At 42.1% G+C, this 23,622-nt stretch overlaps 1 protein-coding gene across 1 annotated transcript in view; it reads left to right on the top strand.

Annotated features, from left to right (window-relative positions):
* The window catches only part of TTBK1 (tau tubulin kinase 1), a 104,318-nt gene that overhangs the window by 25,005 nt on the left and 55,691 nt on the right, over positions 1 to 23,622 (top strand). Inside the window, exons 4-6 of the mRNA XM_056487795.1 lie at positions 10,492 to 10,565; positions 13,333 to 13,473; positions 14,765 to 14,869. Of these exons, the coding sequence (XP_056343770.1) occupies positions 10,492 to 10,565; positions 13,333 to 13,473; positions 14,765 to 14,869 (320 nt within the window). The remainder of the gene's footprint in view (positions 1 to 10,491; positions 10,566 to 13,332; positions 13,474 to 14,764; positions 14,870 to 23,622) is intronic.

Raw genomic sequence — 23,622 nt, 5'->3', positions numbered from 1 at the left:
TCTTTTTCTTGCCTTCCATAGACTTTATTAGTAAAAATTAAAACCTTCTGGTCCCACAAAGTTGCTGTAGAATATTTCCTTGTTCAGGCTGGACTTGCAGGGCTCAGGACTTTCTGTCTGGTGCTTCTCTATCAGGCCAATTCTAATCGGAGCACCACAAGATAGCTTTGTATTTAATCCTTGTGAAGCACTGGTTGCCTTACACTGTCTTGTTGCTCCTAAAGAAGCTACTAGAGAATTACACTACTAGGATGGAAAATCTTAGCAATAACAAATTCAGAAACTGTTTCGGGGATAGTTTAGGCTCAACTGCACAGTGAACGTGTGCATGAATACAGGTTCTCTCTCAGAAAACTATTTTTGTGCCAAGCCCTCATTTTATTACCTTAATCACTAACGTAAAACTATCTTTAAGTGAGATTTGTGCATGATTGTACCATTTGCGCACAATTTTAACGTATTGGGATTTTCTACTTTGCAGTCAAGCATTTTGAAACCGAGCCTAAGCTGCACTGATGGAACACTTCCTGCAGATTGTCTCCAGCAGAGGATGTTGCTGGTTTAGTTGTAACTGCCAGTGTTTTGCTGTGTAGACAAGCCTTTGGATCACATACATTAAAAAGTAAATGGAAATAAGATCTGTATGGCTAAGTGAATAAGTAACTTGCATATCCAGGGAGCAAGAAAGGCTTTGGCTGGGTGTTCTGTGTTTCAGCCTCTTAACCAATGTCTCCATTAGTGAGCAGTGCAGTACCTGCAGATCAATGGGTTCATGCCTATACATCTGCAGCAGACATGGCTTGGGGTTTTTACACTATAAACTTCATGGATTTGGAGGATTTTGCTTTGGGTTAGTTCTAATCTGCCATCCTGTCTGAGGGTGCATTTGTTGGTTTGACTCTCATTTAGGATTTGGGGTCTACTTGGTGTGCTCCTGAAATAGAACTTCAAGGTCTGTTTGCTCAGAGAAAACCTTATGTGACCCAAAGCCACTCTGGGAACACTGACACGTGGTAGTGATGATTTAAGGCAGTATAGGGGCTTTCTTTAAAACCTCACTGCTTTTATAAACCAGGATTCTGAGGCTCCTGTTTTTTTGAATCATCAGGAGAAAAAATGTGATGGTTTCCTGTAATTGAACATATGGAAGGGAGAGTACTATCGCATCTGGATAAGCAGATGTTTTTCCATCTCTTCAGTGTTTTTCTAACTCTTTGAAGTACAAATGGACAGCAACCTGCCTAATTTCTCTGTGATTATTTCCCCTGATGCTGGATTTGCTGTGGAACAATATTCAGGTGGCAAAGGAGCCTCAGTACTACCCGGATTCTGTTTCCTATTTGTGAGATCTTTGAGGTTAATCAAAATGCCACATCTCTGTGAGAAGAGCTCTGGCATAGTTCTTGAGGCGCTTGGCTTGGGCTGTCTATGTCAGTCTGCCTGATTAAATCCAGTGGGTTTCTGCAGAGAGAGGTGTGGAAAGTGTCTTAGGCGCCAAACCAGGAATTGTGTTCCCTCTAGATACTCAGCTGAGGCTCAGAAGCAGATGCTTTGAATTCAAAAGTATTCTCCCTGTCCTTACCCACTTCTTGATAGGTGTCTCTAGGAGCAACCTGGGGACCTGTGAGACCAGAGGACTGCACAAGGACCACTCACAAAGAGTGCACTTTGTATGCCTGCTGGTCCTTATGGTCTCTAAATATGGATGTGGCCATAACATTCAATCTCCTATGCCGAGATTCTGTTTGGAGCAGCCTAGCAGATTGTAATTTAAAATGGCCACATTATTCGGTGCTGAGCACTGTTTTCTGTTCATTTGCAGTGGCAGTGTTGCCCTGGTGTGAGGCTACAAAGCCCTAAGTATTTGCTTTTGATCTCACTTGGCTGCCAGATACTGCTAAGCTCTCTTCAGTGTGTTATTTTCTTTGTAAATGCCTTCTTTTTAGTGTAACCAGTTTCATTGTTCAGGACTGATTAATATTATTCTGCAGTGCAGAGATCTTATGCATATTGAGTAGTTGTGCAAGATGCAGCTTGGTCACAGGCAGTGTAGTTTTTGAGTACTTGATTTTGTTACAGCAGATAGTAAAGCAAGTCTGTACTGCTTGTTCCCTCTTCATTGCCAAGGGTTGGACAGATAAGAGCTTCCCAGCAAGATAATGGAAGAAAAGGAACCTTGCTTTTCTTACTCACCAGTCCTAGGAGTTTTTGTTCTTATTGCATGTGTGAGGTTTTTTTGTGTTAAAGTGGTGCCTTAACTTTCTGTGATTCAGTTTCTGTTACTTTTGTAGACATAGTTTATGTGTTTCTACAATATTTTGCTAGATGGATGTAAGCAAGCTATCTGCAAAGGCTAGAAAGCAGAAAAAATTGCCCTTGTCAGGCTTTTAGGCCATCACAGGGTGGCAGATTGACAGACTTGCTGTAACCTGAGCCTCTCTACCCAGTACTGCATTTTTCCATGTAGAAGTGTTTGGTACATTTGATATGATTTCTGTGCTAACTATGGTGCCATTAGGTGGGTGAAGGTCTGAAAAAGGACTTAAACCATACTTTCTGGAGATTGTTTTGAATTTCTGCTCCAGCAGTATTGTGCCTTGACCTGTGTGGGATCTGTTATCAGTAGTTAGTTTTGGGAAACAACTAGAGGAAATCAAGCTGTGCAAGGTCAGGCAGTTTTACCTTTATCTGTTTGATTGGGGGACAATGACCAGCCTTTTGGGGTTTGTGTCCATTAGTTCATTGATTTATTACAGAAGCACTAGCAAGCTTAACCCGGTTGGTTATATCCTAGCTGATAACTGTAGAGTAATGTAGTTATTTAAGCCTTATTCTAGCACAGAATTTTTCTCCTTTCATGTTCAAAACCCCTTTGCCCAGCTGAGTTGACAAGTCCCTGAGGTCAGCTGGCTTGTCTGGCCAGAGATGAAACTTGGTAACTGCAGAGGAAAGAAGTTTATGTGAGCCAGCTCTGCCAAGCTAAAGGCAGGATTTCCAAGTAAAGTTAGAAAATGATGAAAATAACTCTCATTTCATTTCCTAATCCTGATGAATCCTCCATTTCTTTACCGTATTTATATAAAAGTGAATTCAGTATCCCCAGAATACAAAAGCTGTGATAAGCTGATAAACCTGACGGGCAAATAAAGAAGAGGATAGCTATAAAATGCACATTATAATGTAGAGCATTGAGGAACACCTGCAGCTTTCCAAATACCAGTAAGAGCAATTGTACAGCTACATGCCCATAGCTGTGCATATCATAGAGACCCCAGCAGTGCTGGGTGCTCAAGCAAGTTATGTTATGCTTAGTGACCTAAGCACTTGGGCTTTTCCCAGCATGTGACACAGATCCAGAAGGAAATTTAGGCTCTCAGGAAAGACCTCTGAAGGTCTCTAATACAACCTCGTGCTCCAAGCAGAGAAGAAATAAATCTGGTTGCTCTGGGCTTTTATCAATGAAGTTTTGAATAACTTCCAGAGAGAGACGAACCTCTCTGGGCCCCTGTTCTAGGGTTCCACCATCCTTATGGAGGAATAAAGAAATCACACCTAATAGGAACTTCCCATGTTGCAGCTCCTGCCCAGTGCCTCTCTGTGTGCCTCTGTCATGGATTAACCCTGGCTGGACCACACAGCTGCTCACTCAGCACCCCTGCCGCCATGGGATAGGGAGCAGTGGAAAAATACAAAACCTGCAGGCTGAGACAAGAGCAGTTTATTAATTGAAATAAGAACAATAACAGTAGTAATGAAAAGGGAGATAAGAAAATGAAAGGGGGGAATAAAACCCAAGAACTACAAGTGAGGCACTATGCTCTGAGCGATGCCCAGCACATTCCCAAGTAGCGGTCTGTGGCTCCTGGTGGCTCCCCAGTTTTTATACCAGGCATGACATTCCACGGTAAGCAGTATCCCTTTGGCCCATTCAGGTCAGCTATTCCAGCTGTGCTCCTGCAAGGCCCCAAAAACCTCTCTCAATGAAGCTTTTAAGAGGGCTTATGGTTGTTCATACACTCTTGATTTAGACACACAAGGATAAATACTGACAAGATCTTCTCAAGAGGTCAAACCAACAAAACAGACTTTACTGGCAGCTTTGTAAAATCAGAGAACTTTGACAAATTGTTAGAAGCAGCGTTCAATCAATGCAAAACACTTCTCAAGACATTGATTTAGCCCACTCAACTTCACAAACTCTAAGCCTGTTTGGTTTTAAGTTACTCAAAAAGAGGGAATTAGAAGGAGAAGGGCAGGAACGATACAGAAAAAGACACAGTTACCAACTCCTGGGCTCCAACAATGTTCAGCTAATAGGAACTCCAAGAGGAGGTAGGGTCAAGATGTGCTCACCATGTATTTGTCCTTAAATACCCCTTGCCCTTCCCCCAGTTGGGACTTCTGATCATTTGGCCACTCAGAAGTTAGATTAAGGGCTCCAGGGATGGGATGTGGGGCATTTTCTCCAGTGTGACAATGGGCAGCTCTGCCAGACTGGGACACTGGCTATAGGGGTGCACTGCCTGCCTTTGCCCCACACACATGCACCCCAAAATGTCTTGAGACATCAACATTTCCAGTCACTCACAGCTCCCTTCTGGCTCCTTGTGCAGCTCCTCACTGACAGAGCAGGAGAACACTGGAAAGGCCTTGACTTAGAGTGGGGACTACTAAGCAACAGCCTAAACATTCATGTGTTATCAACACTGTTCTCATCCTAAATACAATACACAGCACTGTGAGAGCTACTAGGAGTAAAATGAACTCCAGCCCAGCTGAAACCAGGACAAGCTCTGAGGAAAGTCAGGCTCCATCTTCTTGGCACTCTTGTGTTAGGTGGCTCAGACCAGCAGATAGTTTCCCTTCTATTGCCTTCCTAAAGGCTGAACAAATCCAGTTCTCTGGCACTTTTTGTTAATGTTACATTTTCCTTTCCTTGCCACCATTCTGGTGGGCACTGCTGAAGTCCTGATGTTGTATCAGTGTTGGTCTTGTGCAGGAGAAAATGCAAGAATTGGTAAGGTGGCAGTAAGAAGAGTAACAATTGCTGTGAGATTGATGATAATTCGTGCAGCAGAAGTTACTTCAGTGTTTTGGGTGAACTAATAGGAATGAGGCAGCTATTCTATGGAGATGAATCACAGAATTTTAGCATAAAATTAAAATATTAAATTTTTTAACTTCTTTGTGGAGAAGAGTGGTTACTGGTTTTCTGGTGAAAACACAGGAAATATGGAGTCTATTACAAAAGAAACTTCAAGTTGCAACAGTAATGTCACATTTTCTTCTTAGTATTTATTTGATTTGTTTCATTGCTGCATTGAAAATACATTAGGGATATTTAAGAACTTAAATGAGTAGAAGATTGGAATGAATGTTGGTGTCCATCAGTTTGAAATTGATCCATGTGAAAAAACAGACTCAAAAAAGGATCATAATTTAGGTTATTTTAGGGGCTGTGTAATGAAAGCTTTTCATGTAATGAACGTTTTAAAGTATTCAAATGGGGACTTTAATCATATCTCTACAAGGAGATTAATATCTCTCCAAGGGTTGAAGGAGTTCTTATACATGAGAACATAATTATTGACTGTAATTTTAAAGTTTCTTCAGAATAAGGACAGTGAAGACCATTTCAGTGACTGAAATATTTCTTACCCCATATTATATGGGACATTATTAGATTCATTGTAGTTAAAAGACTGCAGTAAAAAGAATATTTTTCTATGGCTGAAATTAAAATTTTGCCTTAACTAAATGCCTATGAACAAAATAAAACACTCTGAAACTTTTCTCAGGTCAGTGATTAGGAACATCCAGGCTGATGTATTCCTCCAATATTAGTTAATTAACTGGCCAAAACTCTTTATAATCTCTTGCCCTGTTCTTTGCTTTGTTTTAGTAACAAACAGATGCAGATACAGAGCATATTTTCTATGGTATAACTTATGACCCTCTGGGATACCTGGGCAACTCTTGAGCAGAGCAATCTAGCAAAGGAGCAAGTGTCATCTGGCAGTTAGTGCAGTAAAACAGTTGTGAGGCTTCCCATACCAAATATACCTTGGAAAAAGAACCATTTCCCCCTCCTCTTTCTTTTGTGGGTTAAAATGTGCTTTGGTGCTCCCTGCTTTGCCCCATGCTTGAGGAGGGCATGTATGAGACGAGAGGGCTATTTCCTGTTGCCTTAAAGGAAAGTTCATGATGAAATGACAGTTTCATCATACTGTCTGCACAGAAGGTTATTAACATGATTGTTCGTGTGTGCATCATAATTTTGATCAGCCTCAGGACTGAACTGCAGGAATCCCAGAGTCACACCTGACTATCAGCCTCCATCTGCTACTTCAGCATGGCATGAACTGTTCCAATAGAGCAAACACTTGTAATCTGATGCCTCCTTTAGATGAGTGAATCTAAATGAGTGAAGTCTCCAGGACCCGTAGGGTTTGATGCTGCAGGCATTTATCCCACCTGTATGGCTGGCTGGCTGGCTGTACATGCACCACTTCTAAACGTGGCCTGCCTTTTCTACACTCTGTTATATTCTTTTTGTTTTGTGCAGAAATGGGCACAGTTTTCCCTCACCTTTCTTCTATTTTCCTGGTGTTGCTTGTGTTGCAAAATAGTGCATGGCAGAGCTGTTCCAGGGAAAGCAAAAATTCCTAAACCCAACAGGTCAGGTTCGAGCCCATTTTAGGCTAGAAAGGAAGACTCAGTATAAAATCATGTCAGTCTGGGGATGCAGGTCATCAACAACTGTCAGTCCATTCATCATTTTCAAAAATTATAGTAAGCAGAAACATGCAAACAAGCATGCTAAACATGTTTGCTAAACAAGCAAACAGTTCTCAAAAGTAACAAAAACTAAAATGCTTTTTCTTTCTGTAAAGGATTGTGATCCAGAACACAATAGTGTTATGGAGAAAACTGATTTTTAAAAAAATTTTGAAATACACTCAAAATCAGAAGAGGCAGTAAGAATTAGACAAGGATGTGTCTTAAATCATATCATTGGACATTACCCCTCCCATTTCACTGAAATTAATGATTTAGGTGGGCAGGTTCTCCCTGTCAGAGGAGATGCTCTTGTCTGTGGTTTTGCAGCTGCAAAAAGCACATGGTGTCTGTGCTTTGCAATTATTTAAAACAATAAAAGCAAGTTTAAAAAATGAGTAATTTACCCTTTTTGCCACACAATAGCTCATATTGTCACTAGAAACAGTCACTGTATTTTGGCTTTTGCCTCAATATCTATGCCCTGATGCTCTGAAAGGTGAACAAAGCAAAGTGGGTCTCACATTGTGTCTGTGCAAGTCTGTGAATCACGGCTGGGATGAGTGTGAGCTTGCTTCTGTCCATCCTCTCTGTGACCTGTGTGGGTGCCCAGTTTGCTGAAGCACAGGAGTGTCATGAGAACCTAAAAACCAGAAGTGATTATTTCTGAGGTTATCCAGGTGTGTTGACTTTGTAGCACAGCCCTGGCTCTGAGCGTCTCTTCACATTGACAGGCAGCACAGCCATCCCTACCGGGGCACACAGCAGGGATATGGGTGGGACAGCTGAGGCTTCCTGGTCATTCCTTCTTGGTAATATCCACACCAGGACATATTCTATATCCACACAATATGTCAAAGGTTTTTTGCAGAAGAACAAAAACCTGTCAAAATCAACACTGAATTTGCAATGAGCTTGTCAACGGCAGAAAACCAGTGGCACCCAGTATCCAGGGGGCCTGGTATGTGAGAAACAGGATCAAGGAAGAACGTGTGCCCGTTGGGAGCAAGATCAAGTGACATGGGAAAAATGCAGAGCTGCTGCTTGCCACTGTAGGGAGAAAATTCATGCAGCCAAAGTTCTGCTGGAGTCGAAGCTGGCCAAAATTGTGGAGGATAATGAAAAAGGTTTTTTTTCAAATATCTTGATGGCACTAGGCAGTGTAAAAATAACATCAGCCCATTACAGGATGGGGATGGTCACCTCACAGAGACAGGGACAAGGCAGAGGTGTTTAATGCATTCTTTGTCTTTAACATGGCTGATGGACTAAGGGGGTCTCCGTGCCCTGAGCTTGGAGGATCTTGACTGTGAGAATGATCAGCTCCCAGCTGACCCTGAAATTGTGCAATCTGCTGTTCCAGCTGGATCCATACAAATCTATGGGGCCTAATGGGATTCATCCAGGAATCCTCAAAGAGCTAGCTGATGTCATTGCAAAACCTCTCTCAATGGTCTTGGGAATCCAGAGAGGTCCTAGATGATTGGAAGCTGGTGAACATTGTCTTGATTTTCAAGAAGGAAAAGAAGGACCCCAGAAACTACAGGCCTGTCAGTCTCATTTCAGTGCCTGGAACAGCTGAACAGCTGAGGCAACCCTGGATATACAGACTGGGGAATGAGAGGCTGGAGAGCAGTGCCATGGAAAGGGACCTAGGGATCCTGATCAGTGGCAAGTTCAACATGAGTCAACAGTGCTGGCAGCCAGGAGGGCCACCCGTGCCCTGGGGGGCATCAGGCACAGCACTGCCAGCAGGGCAAGGGAGGGACTGTCCTGCTCTGCTCTGCACTGGGCAGAGCCCAGCCTCACCTAGAGTGCTGGGGCAGTTTTGGGCACTGTAATATAAAAGCAGTTAGGGAGTGTCCAAAGGAAGGCAATGAGGATGGTGAAGAGTCTGGAAGGGAAGCCATGTGAGGAGTGTCTGAGGTCATTTGGTCTGTCCGTCCTGGAGGAGACTGAGGGGAGACCTCACTGCAGTTGCAACTTCTGTGAGGGACAGCAGAGGGGCAGGCACTGATCTCTTCTTTCTGGTGACCAGTGACAGGACCTGAGGGAATGGCCTGGAGCTACGTCACAGGAGATTTCAATTGGAGATTAGGAAAAGGTTTTTCACCCAGAGACTGGCTGGGTGCTGGAACAGGCTCCCCAGGGAAGTGGTCACAACACCAAGCCGGACAGAGTCCAAGAAGCATTTGGACAATGCTCTCAGGCACATGGTGTGAGTATTGAGGATGGTCCTGTGCAGGGCCAGGAGTTGTATTCAGTGATACTTGTGGGTCCTTTCCAATGTTCCAGAAGATTCTGTGATACACTAAAGAGAATACTTTCCTAGTCTCTGAATATCTTTTCCTGAAATATGATGGTTGTTACATTCCTTGATGGTTTCAACATGGTCTTGCACATTGAGTCTTGAAACTGGATAATGTTACATAACCTTCTTGTTCATCTAACCAGATATAGGTGGATACTAGGACTGGTGGTTTGTTTGTTTGTTTGTTTGTTTGTTTGTTTGTTTGTTTGTTTGAAACCTGTTCTTCCAAAGGTATTAAGGAGCAGTCAGGGTCTCTATTCCTCCAGTTCCAGTTGCCAGCAGTTCTGTTACCTCTGTGTGGTAGGAGAGAGAGTATGGTTGTTCTGGTGTGGGATGCTGCTGGGCCCTAAAGGGCCGGCTCTTGATGCTCTTACTGAGGGTCCTGGGATGAAGCTCCGTATTTCACAGCTGTGTCCACTGCTCTGGTCAAAGCTCTGGTTCTCCAGTGAGAAAGCTGCTCCTTTGTCTCCTGCTGCCCTCCACATCCCTATTCTGTCATATCTTGCTGTCCCCAGCAGTTTCTGATGCCCCAGGCCTGTGGTACACACAGTGGCAGCAGTAGCATGGCCCTGAGGGTGTTACAGGCAGTGCATTTACTCATTATTACTCTACATGTTCATGTTCTTCCCTTTTTTTCTTTAAAACTAGGAATTATCAAAAAAATAAGCTTTGGTTTAAAAACTAATTCAAATCACCATTGCTCTAGTGCTACCAAGAAACATAGGGCAAAGTTATGCAGTGATTCTCATGCCTTTCCCTGCTTAGAAACCCTACCAGGAACCAAGAATTCACCATGGTGGTGTGCATCAACATTTACTTTATTTTCAGCAGTCTGCTTTTAGGGGAATTCAAGCCCTATCCTTCCCATTCCAAGAATCCAGACAGTAAACCATCACAAATCCATTACAGGTCAAGGTCTGAAACCAAAGCCTCCACTCCCGCCCAAGGAGCAGCTGAGTATTGTGGGGTGGCTGAGTTAGTTTGATTTTGCCTGAATAGGTGTAGTTTGTACTAACATCATGGCAGAACTTGACACTGAATGGCTCCAGTTTTTTTCCTTCTGTTGTTATGAAATTCCTTTAATGTTTCAATGGAGTATTTCCATAAATATCTTTCTTTTCCAGGTGTCTATGACTATAAAAATCAGGATTTGATCATGTAGAGGTAGCATTAGATTAGCTGTTTCAGGGTAAGCAGCACTAGTAGGTAAGTGTGGTGGTGGTGTGTACAAGTTAGCTTGTACTGAGTAAAGTTGGTGCAATGAGCTGACCTCAGTTTGTTATGCAAAACTCCTTACCTGATACCACTTTATGGGTTTCTGAATCAGAAACCATTTCTCTAAACATCATGATCACAGGGTTGTTATCTTGTGTTCTATTCTGTTCATTTCTGTTTCTTTTCAGGGAAGGATCATGTTTGCAGATTTATTGGCTGTGGAAGAAATGAAAAGTTTAATTATGTGGTCATGCAGCTTCAGGTGAGTTCTGTTCTTCACCTCTCCTGTCTTTCCAATAGAGATGGCATCACTTGGAAGGATTTACACTGAGAGAATAAGACCAAACGCTGGTGTAAAGACTTGGTTGTACACAGAGACAGGGTGGAATGGAAGACAGTGAGAAGGGCTGGTGTTGCTCTGATATCCCTTGGGATGGCTCCAGCTGTCAGTATGTGCTAAAATATTTCATAGCTCTGCTTTTCTCTTTAAGATGGCTTTCTGTCAATTTTCTGTGGAAAGCACTCGATTCAGAATGCTCACAGGAGCAACCCACAGCATTGTGCAGCAGTGGCAGCTCTTTGAAATACCTCCTGCTGAGCTGTGATGCAGCATTCAAAATGTATCTTGTATCAGAGCTCTGAGTGAGAGCAGTGGTGTTACAGCAGCAGCAGTTTCTCTGTGAAAGGCCATAATCTCTGGCTCCCCTGTGTCTCCCAAGCTCAGCAGTAGCTCACCTTCTGCTGTGGAAGTGTTTTACTCTGACTGAACACTGCTGATATCAAGTCAGTAAGGGCAAATACTTGGTAGCTACCACATGGTGACTGCACTGCTAGACAGTAGGTGAAGTAAAACAGGTACCAGAAGATCTCAGTACTTCTTTAAAATAAACTTCTAATTCTTTTGTATTTCTGCTTGGCATGACATTTGTATAAACCCAGTAAACTCCTGGTGCTTGGGTCTGCCTTTTATGTGCTGTTGGCATCACGGCTGCTGTTGTGGATAGATAAAATCCTTTAAACAACCCTGGCTACTGCTGTTGCTGCAGTGTGAGTATGAATATGGTTCATGAAAGGTCAAGCTGGAGCTCATGGAAGAACAAGGCTTCTGCCCTCCCAATCCTGATAAAAGGGACTTTATCTTGGAAATAAATTTCTCTGCATGGATTCTCTTACTTTCTAGTTTGTTCTTGACTATGTAACTGAACTCATAGAATAGGCAGAGCTCAAAATAATTTAATTGTTTGCAGCTGAAGACGTTGATACATAAGGCATTAGCAGGTTCTGCACCATTATTCTTCAGGTTAAAATTCTCCTTTGACCTCAAAACCTGCTGAGACATGGTTTATCATGTGTCCCTCTGACTGTTGTGTACTGCCGTTCTCCCTTTCTCTTCAGTCACCAGAACTGAGACTTTCAAGCTTTGCAGCTCATTGCATCTGCACTGTTCCATAATCTGCCTGATGGTGTTTATTTGGAAAATAATGCTCATTTTGTGTCTTTTCCTGGTAGCAGTAGCAGCTGGGGAAACTTATAGCACATTTCAGTGTGCAGCCCTGAAAAAATTGAGCCTTGCTTTCCATTTACCATTGGATAAAAGAGCTGGTGTTCAAGGAACAGCTTTACAGTGGAAAGCAAGATCTACTATCAATTCAGTAACTTGGATGTTTCATAACAGCAATGACAAAACTATGCTGCCTCTAGTAAAGTGTTGGAAATTCAAGAACATAAGCACTAGAGGGGTGGTTTAGTTTGATTTTGTTCATGTTAAGGAGCAAACCTGGGTGGACTGCTGTGGCATGGCTGTATCAAGTGTGATTCTTCAAGGGTCCAGAGCCTGAAGTGAAACATGGCTCAAAACAATTTGAGAGACTTGTCATATGCTGCATGAGCCAGCTGGCACCTTTAAGCCTGTAAATAACTTGAGAACTGGAAATGAGTGGATAAAGAGATGGCATTTGGAGAGCAATCTCTGTTGTCTCCTCAACTGTTTGGAATCTTTAATATATTTGCTGTTGGGCGTTTGGCTCGAATTCATGTGGATTTGTGTTATAAGCATGTATTCTATAGCTAGATGTCTTCTATGTATGTCTTTACAGAAGCAGAATAAGAGATTCTAAAGTATAGTAATAAACAGCACGTCCCTATAGCTTTCATTCTTTGCGAATGTTCTCTGAAACAGCAGGTTCTTATTCCTAATGTTTCTAATGAGTTGGTAAATGCATTAGTTCTGTGGGTTAGAGCAGCACTCTGCCATGGAATACATTCACTTTAGTAGCTTCTCTTTACAAGCTAAAGAGATATAGACAAAACTGAGACAACAGGCATCAAAGAAAACTAGGATTTTTCTTGCATTTACTCTGTCATTTTTTTCCCTTTTTCTTTCCTAAATTGTCATTACTTTCATGCATAGCTGGTAGCCCTTTTGTTTTTCCTCAGAAAATTAATTAACTGGAGGTAAATCAGCAATTTGTTTTGATAAATATTAAGTCAATGGGGAAATCCTCCTCTCCTGATTTTGGGTATGAGTCTCTTGATAGACAACTTTCCCCATTGTGATCTTGCCACAACAATGCTGGCTTGAGCTTGAACCAGACAATGTGTGCTAGGAAGTTTCTGAGGAAACTGCAGCATCATGACCTCCTTGTCTAATTTGTACTGCCTTAATGTTTAGATGGCTCAGAGAACAGGCAGAGGTTGTTCTTGAATCAGCTTCTATATGGTCTGGGTTTAACAATAAGGAGATACTGGTCTCTACAGTCTGAGGGCAGTGCTAAATGCATAAATTTGTGCCTAATGCACAAATAGTGACCAGCTGACTTCCCAAGATAACAATCTGGTTATCAGCAAGTGCATCACTTAAAAACCAAAATGAAAAGATCTGGAAGATCTTACACAAGAAATAAAGCACATATGAGCTGGGCTTCTCTCTGAGTAGCATGTCTGCTTTTTTGAGGTTGCATATTAGAACTCACAGCTGTGAAAGGCCCTGCTTTCCTGTGATGGTTTAAGTGGTCTGTTGACTGTTTCAGGGCCGAAATCTTGCGGATCTCAGAAGGAGTCAGCCTCGAGGGACTTTCACCCTGAGCACAACGCTGCGATTGGGCAAACAGATTCTGGAATCAATAGAAGCCATTCACTCTGTGGGATTCCTGCATCGTGACATCAAGCCTGTACGTTGGTTTGGAAATTTTTCTTTTGGTTTTATGTCTGTCTGTTCTGCTTGAGTGAATAAAGACAGTCTGAGTGCAGGCAGGTCTCAGCAGATACATTTAGGCTTCCTTGCACACTCCCAATGTCTGACATGTTGGCTATTTTCTATAGGTACAGAATAATAATATAGTATTGTCCTTCCTTTAAGTGCATAGCAAACCAGCTTTTATTGGCAGAGGCTGCTCCGTGGTGGTTTGGTAGCTGTCAGTCATACTTTCACCAGTCAAGATCCCATGGTGAAGCAGTCTAGTTCTAGTTCTGAATGGTCCTTTGGAGTCCAGCCAATTATCACTGTAAAAGTTGTTCAGAAAGGGAGTCTTGTTCTGTGACGCATCACTTGAATAAATGTCAATTCATGTAGTTGACTTAGGTAAAAGATGCTCCTAATCCTGTATGAGTGATTGCCAAAAGAGTTGGAGCACAGTTTCCAGTGTCAGAAACTGTCACATTGTTGGTCATCTGCATAGGCAAAGCACATTAATTCCAAATCTTTGCTTGTTTTTTTTTTACAATTTTCTTCACAATTACAATTTTAGAAGCCAGTCTTCTTCCTACAGTTCTTCACTTCTTGACCTGAAAACTTGTTACTATGCCATACCTGAGACCAACTTCCTTCTAGCAAATTCATTTGCTCCTTTCAGAATCAGCTGCTTTTGGCTGACCATATTCAGCTTAAAACCAGTCACTGACACGATTGGCTACAAATCCTTTAGCAGCCACCCATTATGGCAAAGGATAGAACTTTTAAGACTAAGGTTAAAAAAAGGAGCTGTTCCATTGGCTGGTTACTGGTTTATTTACTAAGAACCAAGCCTGGTGGTTTCTATGTGCCCGAGTGTTTAGATAGATCTAAGCAATGCAATGCAGTAAATGGAGGTTTGGAAATTAGGGCAGAATAATTTATGCTAGCAGCTGAGCCATGAACAGAAGTCTATTATGCAAGTCATGGAGTTCTCACTGCAGAACTAGTGATGTTAAATGTAGCTGTTTCTCAGAGCAGCAGAAATTTAATGAAGCTAATGTGAATTTTAGCAATACTGAGGCTCCACAGTCTCTTATCTGCAAAGTGAACTTCTTACCAAGGCAGTGGTTCTCTAATCATGATGCTTAAGGTACATCTTAAAATTAATCTCTTTGACTTCTTTCCACCAGAGGCATGTGGAGCTACATGATGAAATTTTGCTAACAAATGGCCACTCTTATCCAAGCAGCTGGCATCAATTTGATCTTTTGCTTTCCTTCTTTGTCCAGTCCAACTTTGCCATGGGCCGCTTGCCTTCAACGTACAGGAAGTGCTACATGTTAGACTTTGGTCTGGCCCGTCAGTACACCAACACTACTGGGGAAGTCCGACCAGTAAGTACAGGTGTTTTTCCATTTCTGCAACTGATTAGGAATGGAAAGTTTTGTGGTTCTGTTTGTTGTGTTGTTGTTGTCCATGATCATTGTATTGGACTGCATTTTCTGCAAGGTGAGAAGCAGCAAGTGACTTCAGCTGACTTGGGGATCTAAGAAGGGATGATAGATTTTGTCATAAAAGATGTGTGGCTTTTTTTTTTTTTCTTCTTCTTTTATTTCCTTTAGGATAATCATGTTTTCCAGAGGCTTGCAATACTTACTGTGTGCAATGTGCACTAACAAAGAGGGTGAGCCCAGTGCTGGCCATGTAACTTCTGTAGCCCCAGGGAACTGGTCTGTTCTGTGGTCTGGGGAAACAGATTGGTGTATTCTTAAAGGTTTTTATGAAAAAGTGTGCTAGAAGCTAGAGACTGACGTGATCCCTAAGGCTGAGCTCACTGTGAGCTGCAGCCTGTAATGCTGTTCTCGCCTTTCTTGGCTTTGGTTTTATGTCTACTGCCTCTATCCAGACTTCCTAGCAGGGATATTTCAGTGTGCCTGCCTGGGGGGGAGGTAAGGACAAGGAGCATGGTTTGTGCCATTCAATATGGGTTTTATCTTCAGTTGTTTTACCAGCACGGTGTTATCTGAGGTCACTCATAAGGATGTGTAAAGCTTCAAATATTCTAGGATCTGGCAGAGAATTCCTGGGTTTATTTCAGAGCACAGTGCAAGCAGAGACCGCTTATACAATATCTCTGTTTATCATTCTGGACTTGCAGCTTTGGATCTGCACACCTTTTCCACCTGCACAATAATTGTTGTTCTGGAAAATGTTGATAATGTGCTAGCTAAATACAGATACTGTGTAGTGCAGGGTATAGTTTGGGAGTGGGAAGAAAGCAAAGGCCAGTGAGCAGATTTTGTGTCTTTAGTAGACAAATATAGCTGGGAATTTTTTTTTTTTTTTTATTTTTTTTCTTCTTTCATAAGTCTTTTCAGTTTTCTTTTTCCCTGTAGTTGGGAGCAGCTCCAAAGGTTGGCCTGCGTCTTATTGTTAGAAAGACGCACATTACCTACTACTGGACTTCCTCGTCAATGCTTTTTAGTTTGGGAATAGCCCTTCTCCATCATGCCCTTTACCAAATACAGCCCCACTCCTTTTCTCATTCTGCAATCAGAATTCAAGTCCATTACAGATTGAAGCTGGCATTTGATTTTCTGCAAATTTATTCATTTCTTAATGAAGTAATTATTTATGTCTGTATTTAAAGTCCCATTATTCTTTCTTTACAATTAAAGAAATTAATTTTTCCAAATGTCTCTTCTTTAGAATACACTATTTTGTTCCTTTCTCACCATAATTTAAAATTATTTCGCTTTGAGTTTGCTCCCAGGCCCTGTTTTTAGAAACAGCTCTACATCCAGCCTTTTCCAGGGAAAAGATTCTTCAGCTGTGTCTTGCAAGCTGTGTCCTGGTGAGGTTGGTGTGGGTGAGGGGGGCTTTGTCAGACTGCAGGTCTCTGAAAAGGCTTGTCTTCATTCTGGTCAGTCTGGTGGTTCATTGCTTGCTTGCCACAGATGGGTCTCAAAAAAGGATGAATGACATATGATCTTTTCCTAAAAAGATACATGCCATCCCCTGAGGGGTGGGAGTGTGCTTTTCTGAAAGTGGTGAAAATCTCCATTCGTTTTGGATATAAGAGGATTACACAGGGTAAAGTCTCATGTATTTAATGTACCTATTCTCCCACACCACACTTCAAGAGATCAGGCTTTTTAACAGAAATTATACAGCAAAAAAACACATAAATAGTCACTGGGCTATTTGGTCCTTTTGTGTCCCTGTTGCCTGATATCACTGAGTCCCACTTACCAGACGAAGGCATTTGTCTGGAGGAGCACAGTGTGATTGCTGCCCAAGTAATGCGCTGAGAATTAAGAAGGAGATGGAGGTGAAGGGTGTTATGAAGGCAAGAAACACGAGACATTGTGCAGTGGTTTTCTGTTTGGGGTTTTTAATAAAAACTTTATCACTTGTTTAAATGAAGAGATTATTTCAAGCCAATAAGGTAAATTATTTTTACTTCATTCTCCTTCCATTCATTTATTCATGAAAAATACATTTTTCAGATTTGTAATATAATCATCCTGAGCCTAGTATTTCTGTGGTTTGGTTCTGAAGTACAATACACAAGATAAGTGAGGGAAGAGGCTCACTCTCTTTTTTTGGAAGCATGTCTGGATTTTCTTTCAGTCATATTCAGTTTTTAACGGAAGTTTTCTGCTCACATAGGTTCTCTGCAGTTTTCTACCATTTCAGAAGCATTGTCGTACTTCATGAATAATTTCATAGAAGTACCAGCTATTTTCATATCCTCTGAAATTCAGAGCCACAATTTTATTTATCATCTTTTCAGAAAAACTCTGAATGACTTTCTAATAATATGGATAATGAGCCAGGTCTTTAGGATTCTGTGGATTTGTTTAGTTTGGTTTTTTTTAAAAAAAAAAAAAAAAAAAAAACCTCTTGCCTCTTACTGTCTAGAGATTGATTAAAACTTTGAAGCGGAGTCATTTCTACTCTGCATAATCTTCATTAGGCATTATTTTTCGCCATCCTCAGCTCTTACCACTCTGGCTTCCCAGGCCTTCTTTCAAGGGCTATCCCAGCAGCTTTTACATGGGGAGCTGTTACTCTTCTGAGCCTCTGATGAGTGTTATGGATTTGATTTCTGTCTCTACAGAGGATGGCTACTTGACAGTTGAGCTTGATAGCTCAGCATTTGTAAGGTTATGGCCTACTTGGTGTAACTAAATCCAGATCTATTTTGAATCTGGATTTATCCTGAAAACAAAACTGATCTCCCTTATGTGGGATGCTAATATCAGCACAAATGCTAGTCCTTGGAGAAAAGCTATTGTGGCACAGATTTGTTTTCATAGGAATGGTGTCATGCCTCTACTACTTGCCCATTGCCACATTGCCCAGTCTGCTGGGCAGCAGTCTGTAGGAACTTAGATTGCTCAATAAAGACAGAAAACAGTTGGGACCAGAAGGTGTGTAAGGAAGCATCAGCAACCTTTCTTCCTTCTGCTGGCAATCAGGCAAGCTCAGCTGTTGTCAACAGTATCATTGTTTGATATTTCTTTGTGGGTTGTAGAAGTCCGGCTTTGATAGTTACTACTTTGGACAGGCAGATGTGCATTGGTCATGTAGCCATGTGGTGTCAGTGGTGTGCTGGGAGCTGCTTAGGGCTTGGCCGAAGGCTCTTACTTTGGGTACGGACAGCATTTCTGGCATTTGGATCACAGTCAACATCCTGGCTAGCAAAGGAGACTGGCTATTATGAAAAAGCAGGAGAGACTGCTAGCGGACAAAAAATAATTAATATTTTCAGTATGTTTTGTTTTCAAACACTTGCACGGACAAGCTCCTGAACAAGGAACAGCCTCGCAACTTGCCAGAACTGCTAGAGATGCTGATTTCTTACTGCTCCTCCTTGCCTCTTGAAGCTGCACTCCATCCTGTTTGCAAGGTGGCAAATTCTGGTTAAGATCTGTCATCTGTCTTCAGCAAAGTATGTTTGACCTGAAATTTTTCGTTTCTCAAGGGTGTACTGTCAGTGATAAATCCACAAAGTATTCCTGGTTCATTAAGCTTAGTAATGTCTTTTGGTGCTCAAGACTTAAATTTTCTGAGGAAAGACAGTGGAAAAATTACTTAATCACAGTAAACAGGGCCTTCTTCAGGGTTCTGAGTCTCCCAGCATCTCTTTGCTGGGGAATATATCTCAATGTTGTGCACAGCTATAAAGCTTAAATGAGAGAGATTTCAATATGCCTTCTCCCCTTCTGCCTGTGGCTTAAATACATGGTGTTTGTGGCAATCTGCTGTCAAGTGAGAATGCAGGAACTCCTGTAGGAGAGAAAGCTTTTGAACTTGAGACTTCCAAACTTTGGGTGAGTGATCTAATGCTGGAGAGAAGAATCACACACAGATTCACAGAATGGGTAAATTTGGAAGAGACCAGTTTGGGATGTCTGATCCAGCCTTCCTACTCAAATATGGTCATTCCAGAGTATGTGGCACAGGATTGCATCCGGATGGTTCTTGACTATCCCCAGCGAGGGAGATTCCACAACTTCTCTGGATAAACTGTCCCAGTGCTCAGGCACCGCACAGGGGAAAAGTTCTTCCTCATGTTCAGGTGGAATATCCTGAGCTTCGGTTCCTGCCCGTGTCCTGTTGTGCCATTGCCCAGCGCAGCCGAGCAGAGCCTGGTCCTTGCTCTGACCCCTCCCTGCAGACCCTGACAGACATTGATGAGGTTCCCTCTCAGTGTCTCTTCTCCAGGATGAGCAGGCCCAGCTCCCTTAGCCTCTCCTCAGAACTGAGGTGCTCCAGTCCATTCATCATCTTTGTCACCCTCTGCTGGAACCACTCCAGGAGCTCCTTGTCTCTCTTGTCCTGAGGATCCCTGAACTGGATGCAGCACTTCAGACTGGACTCACCAGGGCTGAGCAGAGGGGCAGGATCACCTCCCTGACCTGCTGGCAGTACTCTTCTTAATGCATCCCAGGATACCACTAGCCTTCTTGGCTACAAGGGCACTTCTGGTTCATGGACAGCTTGTTGTCCACCAGGTTCCCCAGGAAACTGTGTTTCTCTTCAGTGTTGTTCTTCCCTTATGACTGCAAATCTCCATTTCTTGTTTTTCTGGTTCTGCTCAATGCCCACAAGAAAACTCTTGGATTGCTTCACCCTGCCATGTTGTCTCTCTAATATGTAAATGCTGGACCAGTAGGAGTAATCCAAGCCCCATGTGAGTACCAGGGTTTGCAATTGCAAGATTTCCTCCAGTTTCTTAAAGAAGGTTTCATCTGTTTTTAATTCTTGATCAGACAGTCAGTAGCTGGTGTTTACAACTAATTATTCTGCCTGTACTGATCACTTACCCATCAATAGTGACTGTCTCATCCCCTGCTCCCAGGAAAGCTTCATACATTCAAACTGTTCCTATGAAAATGCACCTCCTTGCTTTCCCAGTCCTTTTTCCCATTCATTGCAGCACTCAAGCCATGCAAGCAGTCCCACCAAGTCTCTGTAATCCCAGAGAGGTCATAGATTTGCAATGGCACACAGAGCACTAACTGCTCCTGATTGTTACACTCGTGTAGGAGGTTTTGGACAGGCACTCGAGGTGGGCCTTCTGTTGTGCTGCTTCTCCAAGAGAGACCTGGAAGCTTCTATCATCCTCTCCTGGGGCACCTCCTCACAGTCTCTGTTCTTCCATTTATCTTCAGGATACCACAATCCTGTCCTGCTGTATCTGCTTTAAATCCTCGTCACCATCATTAGTAAGATGAGATGCAAAGTCTTTGCAAAGCTGCTCTTGCCACTGTGTCCAACAGGTCCCTTCTTCCACCAACAGTTCTTTTTCCTCAAAGAGAGACCTGTGGTCACAGAAGCCAAAGCCCTGTCTTTGACAGCTTGGTGTTGACTTGCACAATGCATCTGCTGCTGCCAAGGCTTCTTCCTGGCAGGATTTAGGAGAGCAGCCAGACCTCTATGCCTAGAGGTCTGTAGTCACTCTTAGAATATTCAAGGTCACTGCTTGAAAACCAGGTGCTTTTGGTGTTCCCATGAACTTGAGCTGCAATTGTTCATAGTCAGATGGCCACACAAACTTGGCAATCCATCTTTATTATCCCATATCAGGCTTCCCAACAAGCCACAAAGCTCTTGAGACATTGAGTTAGGTCAGTAGATAGGGATGTTTATTTCCTGCAGAAGGGAATCTTCAGTGACCATCGCTAAACTTTGCTTCCCTGTATGGACATTTGATTCAGGTTCAAGCAGCTCCCCTGGCAAGGTTTTGTTCCTCCTCACCAGTGTCCAAGATACTTAATGGATATTCTGCACCTGCAGATCTGTAGGAGCCTCCCTTCTACTGCCAGCTTTCCCTTCTCTTGGGAATATCCATCTGTTACTCCTTTGAGCATTACCGCTAGCTGTCCCTTTTTCCTTGCATTGCAGGGCTCTTGATTTTCCCTTCCAGAGGCTCTGTGAAGATTCTGCTGATCTTGTTCACATGGGGAACCAGGCCTTGTGGCCCATCACCACCATTACTGCAGGTCCAGTGGGGCCCACACTGTCCTGAGCAAAGTTCCTGGGCTCCCTCACACCCTTGCTTTGTTGAGTGCTGTCACAGCTGCTACAGCTCTGTTAGTTATTGGTTTACTGTGCTGCTTATAAATGCCATAAAGACAGAGGGAAAATTAAATTAATATTTTCACTCTTTTCATGCCAAGGTTTTTGTTAAACATTAAGAATAAGCCTCGCAGTTAAACTTTGATATAAAGGAAGTCATGTTCTGAATTTGGCTGGTTTCAAAACTTCTTGTTTATTGCCTCTTTAAAGCACAATTATAGTTGACACCACTCAAATGAGAGAAGAACATATTTTGCAGTGCAATTTCTTGTAGTGTGGACCTTTTGAGTGGCTGATGTTTTTGAAAACTCAGCTGTACTGTATGGACTAGCTTGCTCTTGTCTATATGCACAAATGCTGCAGAGAAAACTGTTGGTGATGTGCTACTTTCCCTTAGAAAAGCTATGTAGGCTTTTCCTAATTAGAAAGGTAGCTATCCCATCTAGTTACACTTCTGCTGATTTTGTTCTTTGGAGTGTGTCAAATTTTCATTCTGGTCTGTGAGGCCTGAACCAACATTATACCTTTTAAAAATTAGTATTGCATATGCCAGATGAAACAGAATGTATCTGCCCAGTTCCCTGTGACCTACCTGTAGGATATCCAGAAACATCTCCTTTAGGACTGTAGACAGGTTACCTGAGATGAATAAAGCCAGTAGTGTAATTCTTATGGTCCATATGAAATAGGATGATGAAAATGACACCACCTTTTTAGTGCCTTTTTGCAAATCTAGGTAAGGTAACAGATGATGATATATAAGATACCCCCATCCAGTTTTAAAGAATCTGTTGCAGATCTAAGCAGTGTTCAGAGAACAGTAATGACAAACTTGTGTGAAGAGGGATTGAAAAGATTGTGATTATAACATGTACAAGAAGATGAAGGAAAGGAATTTTATTCAAATCTGTAAAATACCAGTTAGTAAGTGCTTGTAGGGGATACTCTTCTGAGAAGCAAGTCCAGTTTTTTTTTCATTATTTTCTCCAGTTCCCTTATTCATTCCCACCCAAAAATCCATTTTGTGAAGAATCCCAAGACCTTTCATAACAAATTTGTTATTACAGGATGCAGTGATCTTTTTTAGGGATTTAGCTGTTATTTCCCCTGGATGCACCCTTCTGCTGTGGTTTAGATAGAGACACGAGCAGCTTTATTCACCATGACATCCTGGCTGTACAACCCACCTTTGCCATGCAACAATATCAATAGTCAGTGTTAAGACAAGAGACCTAAGCAACTGGGGAATGAACTGAGAATTTTTTGGTTTTTAAAAATATGTAGAATTCTCTTCTTTACAATGTTCACAAGTCAAATTTTTCATCTTGCATTAATTTTTATAGCAGGAAGCTGGACTGGCACAATCTGTTTAATATGGAGGTCTAAGGCTGAGAAGAAGATGTGAACTTGAAGGGGGAAATGAACATAAACACTGTTAGACAGATGATGAACAACATATTCTTATGTAATGGAGGTGTTCTGAGTCATGAAGGTCTTCTGTGCTAATGTAGGTCAGGTTTTGGACAAGAACTCCTTGATCATTGCTTGGCTCTGCCTGTTCTGTCACATGCAGTACAGAAAGCATTGTGCCTTTCCTCTGTCTGTGGTACCCTGACTTCAGAAACATATTCCCTGTGGCCCAGTTATTAATTGAAAGTGTTCAAGGGTTTAGAAGCTTAATCTCAATTATTTATATGAAAATAGAGGCTATGTTTTTCCTGATGCCTCTCTCCCATTGCAGGATATGACAGTACACTGTTCTGCTCAGCAAGCATTTTATTTTAGCTTAGTCAGCTGCAGCCCATTGATTAGATCTCGATCTCCTTGTGGCTCAGACTGCACTGCAGTAGTTTGCAGTGCCTTGCTGGAGAGACTCCACATGCACAAGGGCATCTCTGGGAGTCAGTGGGTACAGGGATGATGGTGTAGGCAGGATAGTGCATAGCCTGTGCAGAAGAGCATGAGAAAGGCTGAAGAAATGTGTCAGCTAATTGATAGAAAGGTATTTATTTTCCAAATGTCTGTGTGTAGTGATAAAAATAAACTTCGCTGCAGTGAGCAGGGTATTAGAAGAGGAGATGATGGCATGTTTTTCTACTAAGTAGTTTTCCCCCACTGGAAAATGAGCTATAAAATAGCACAGGGATGGGAACAGCTTCATCCTAATACCCCAGATATTCAGACATAGAAGCCCAGTTGCTTTATACTTGCTTTGTACTTGAAATACATTTAGTAGTATTATGTAAGGAATGAACACTTTGGAGTAGAATAAGAGATTTGTGGAACTGTATTACAATATTAGCTTGCGAGGGAATATAATTTTTGTCTCAAACTTTGTATTGTAAAGAGGTAATCACAGGAAAGGCTGAAAATACAGCATAGTCACATTTGTTCAGATATGAGGAAGAAGAAAAAGAATGGACCTAGGTCTTAAAAACATTGCACATTTAATATATAGAGATGCAATTTCACTAGGAATGGGTTAGTTATAAAACAAATCGTTGCAAAAATTACATTAAGGTTCTCATTGTTGCTTTCATTGCTGGGGTTGCAAATT

The sequence above is a fragment of the Oenanthe melanoleuca genome, chromosome 3 (assembly GCF_029582105.1).
Source record: "Oenanthe melanoleuca isolate GR-GAL-2019-014 chromosome 3, OMel1.0, whole genome shotgun sequence".
NCBI classification, from domain to species: Eukaryota; Metazoa; Chordata; class Aves; order Passeriformes; family Muscicapidae; genus Oenanthe; species Oenanthe melanoleuca.
This window is presented reverse-complemented; position numbering and strand designations above follow the sequence as displayed.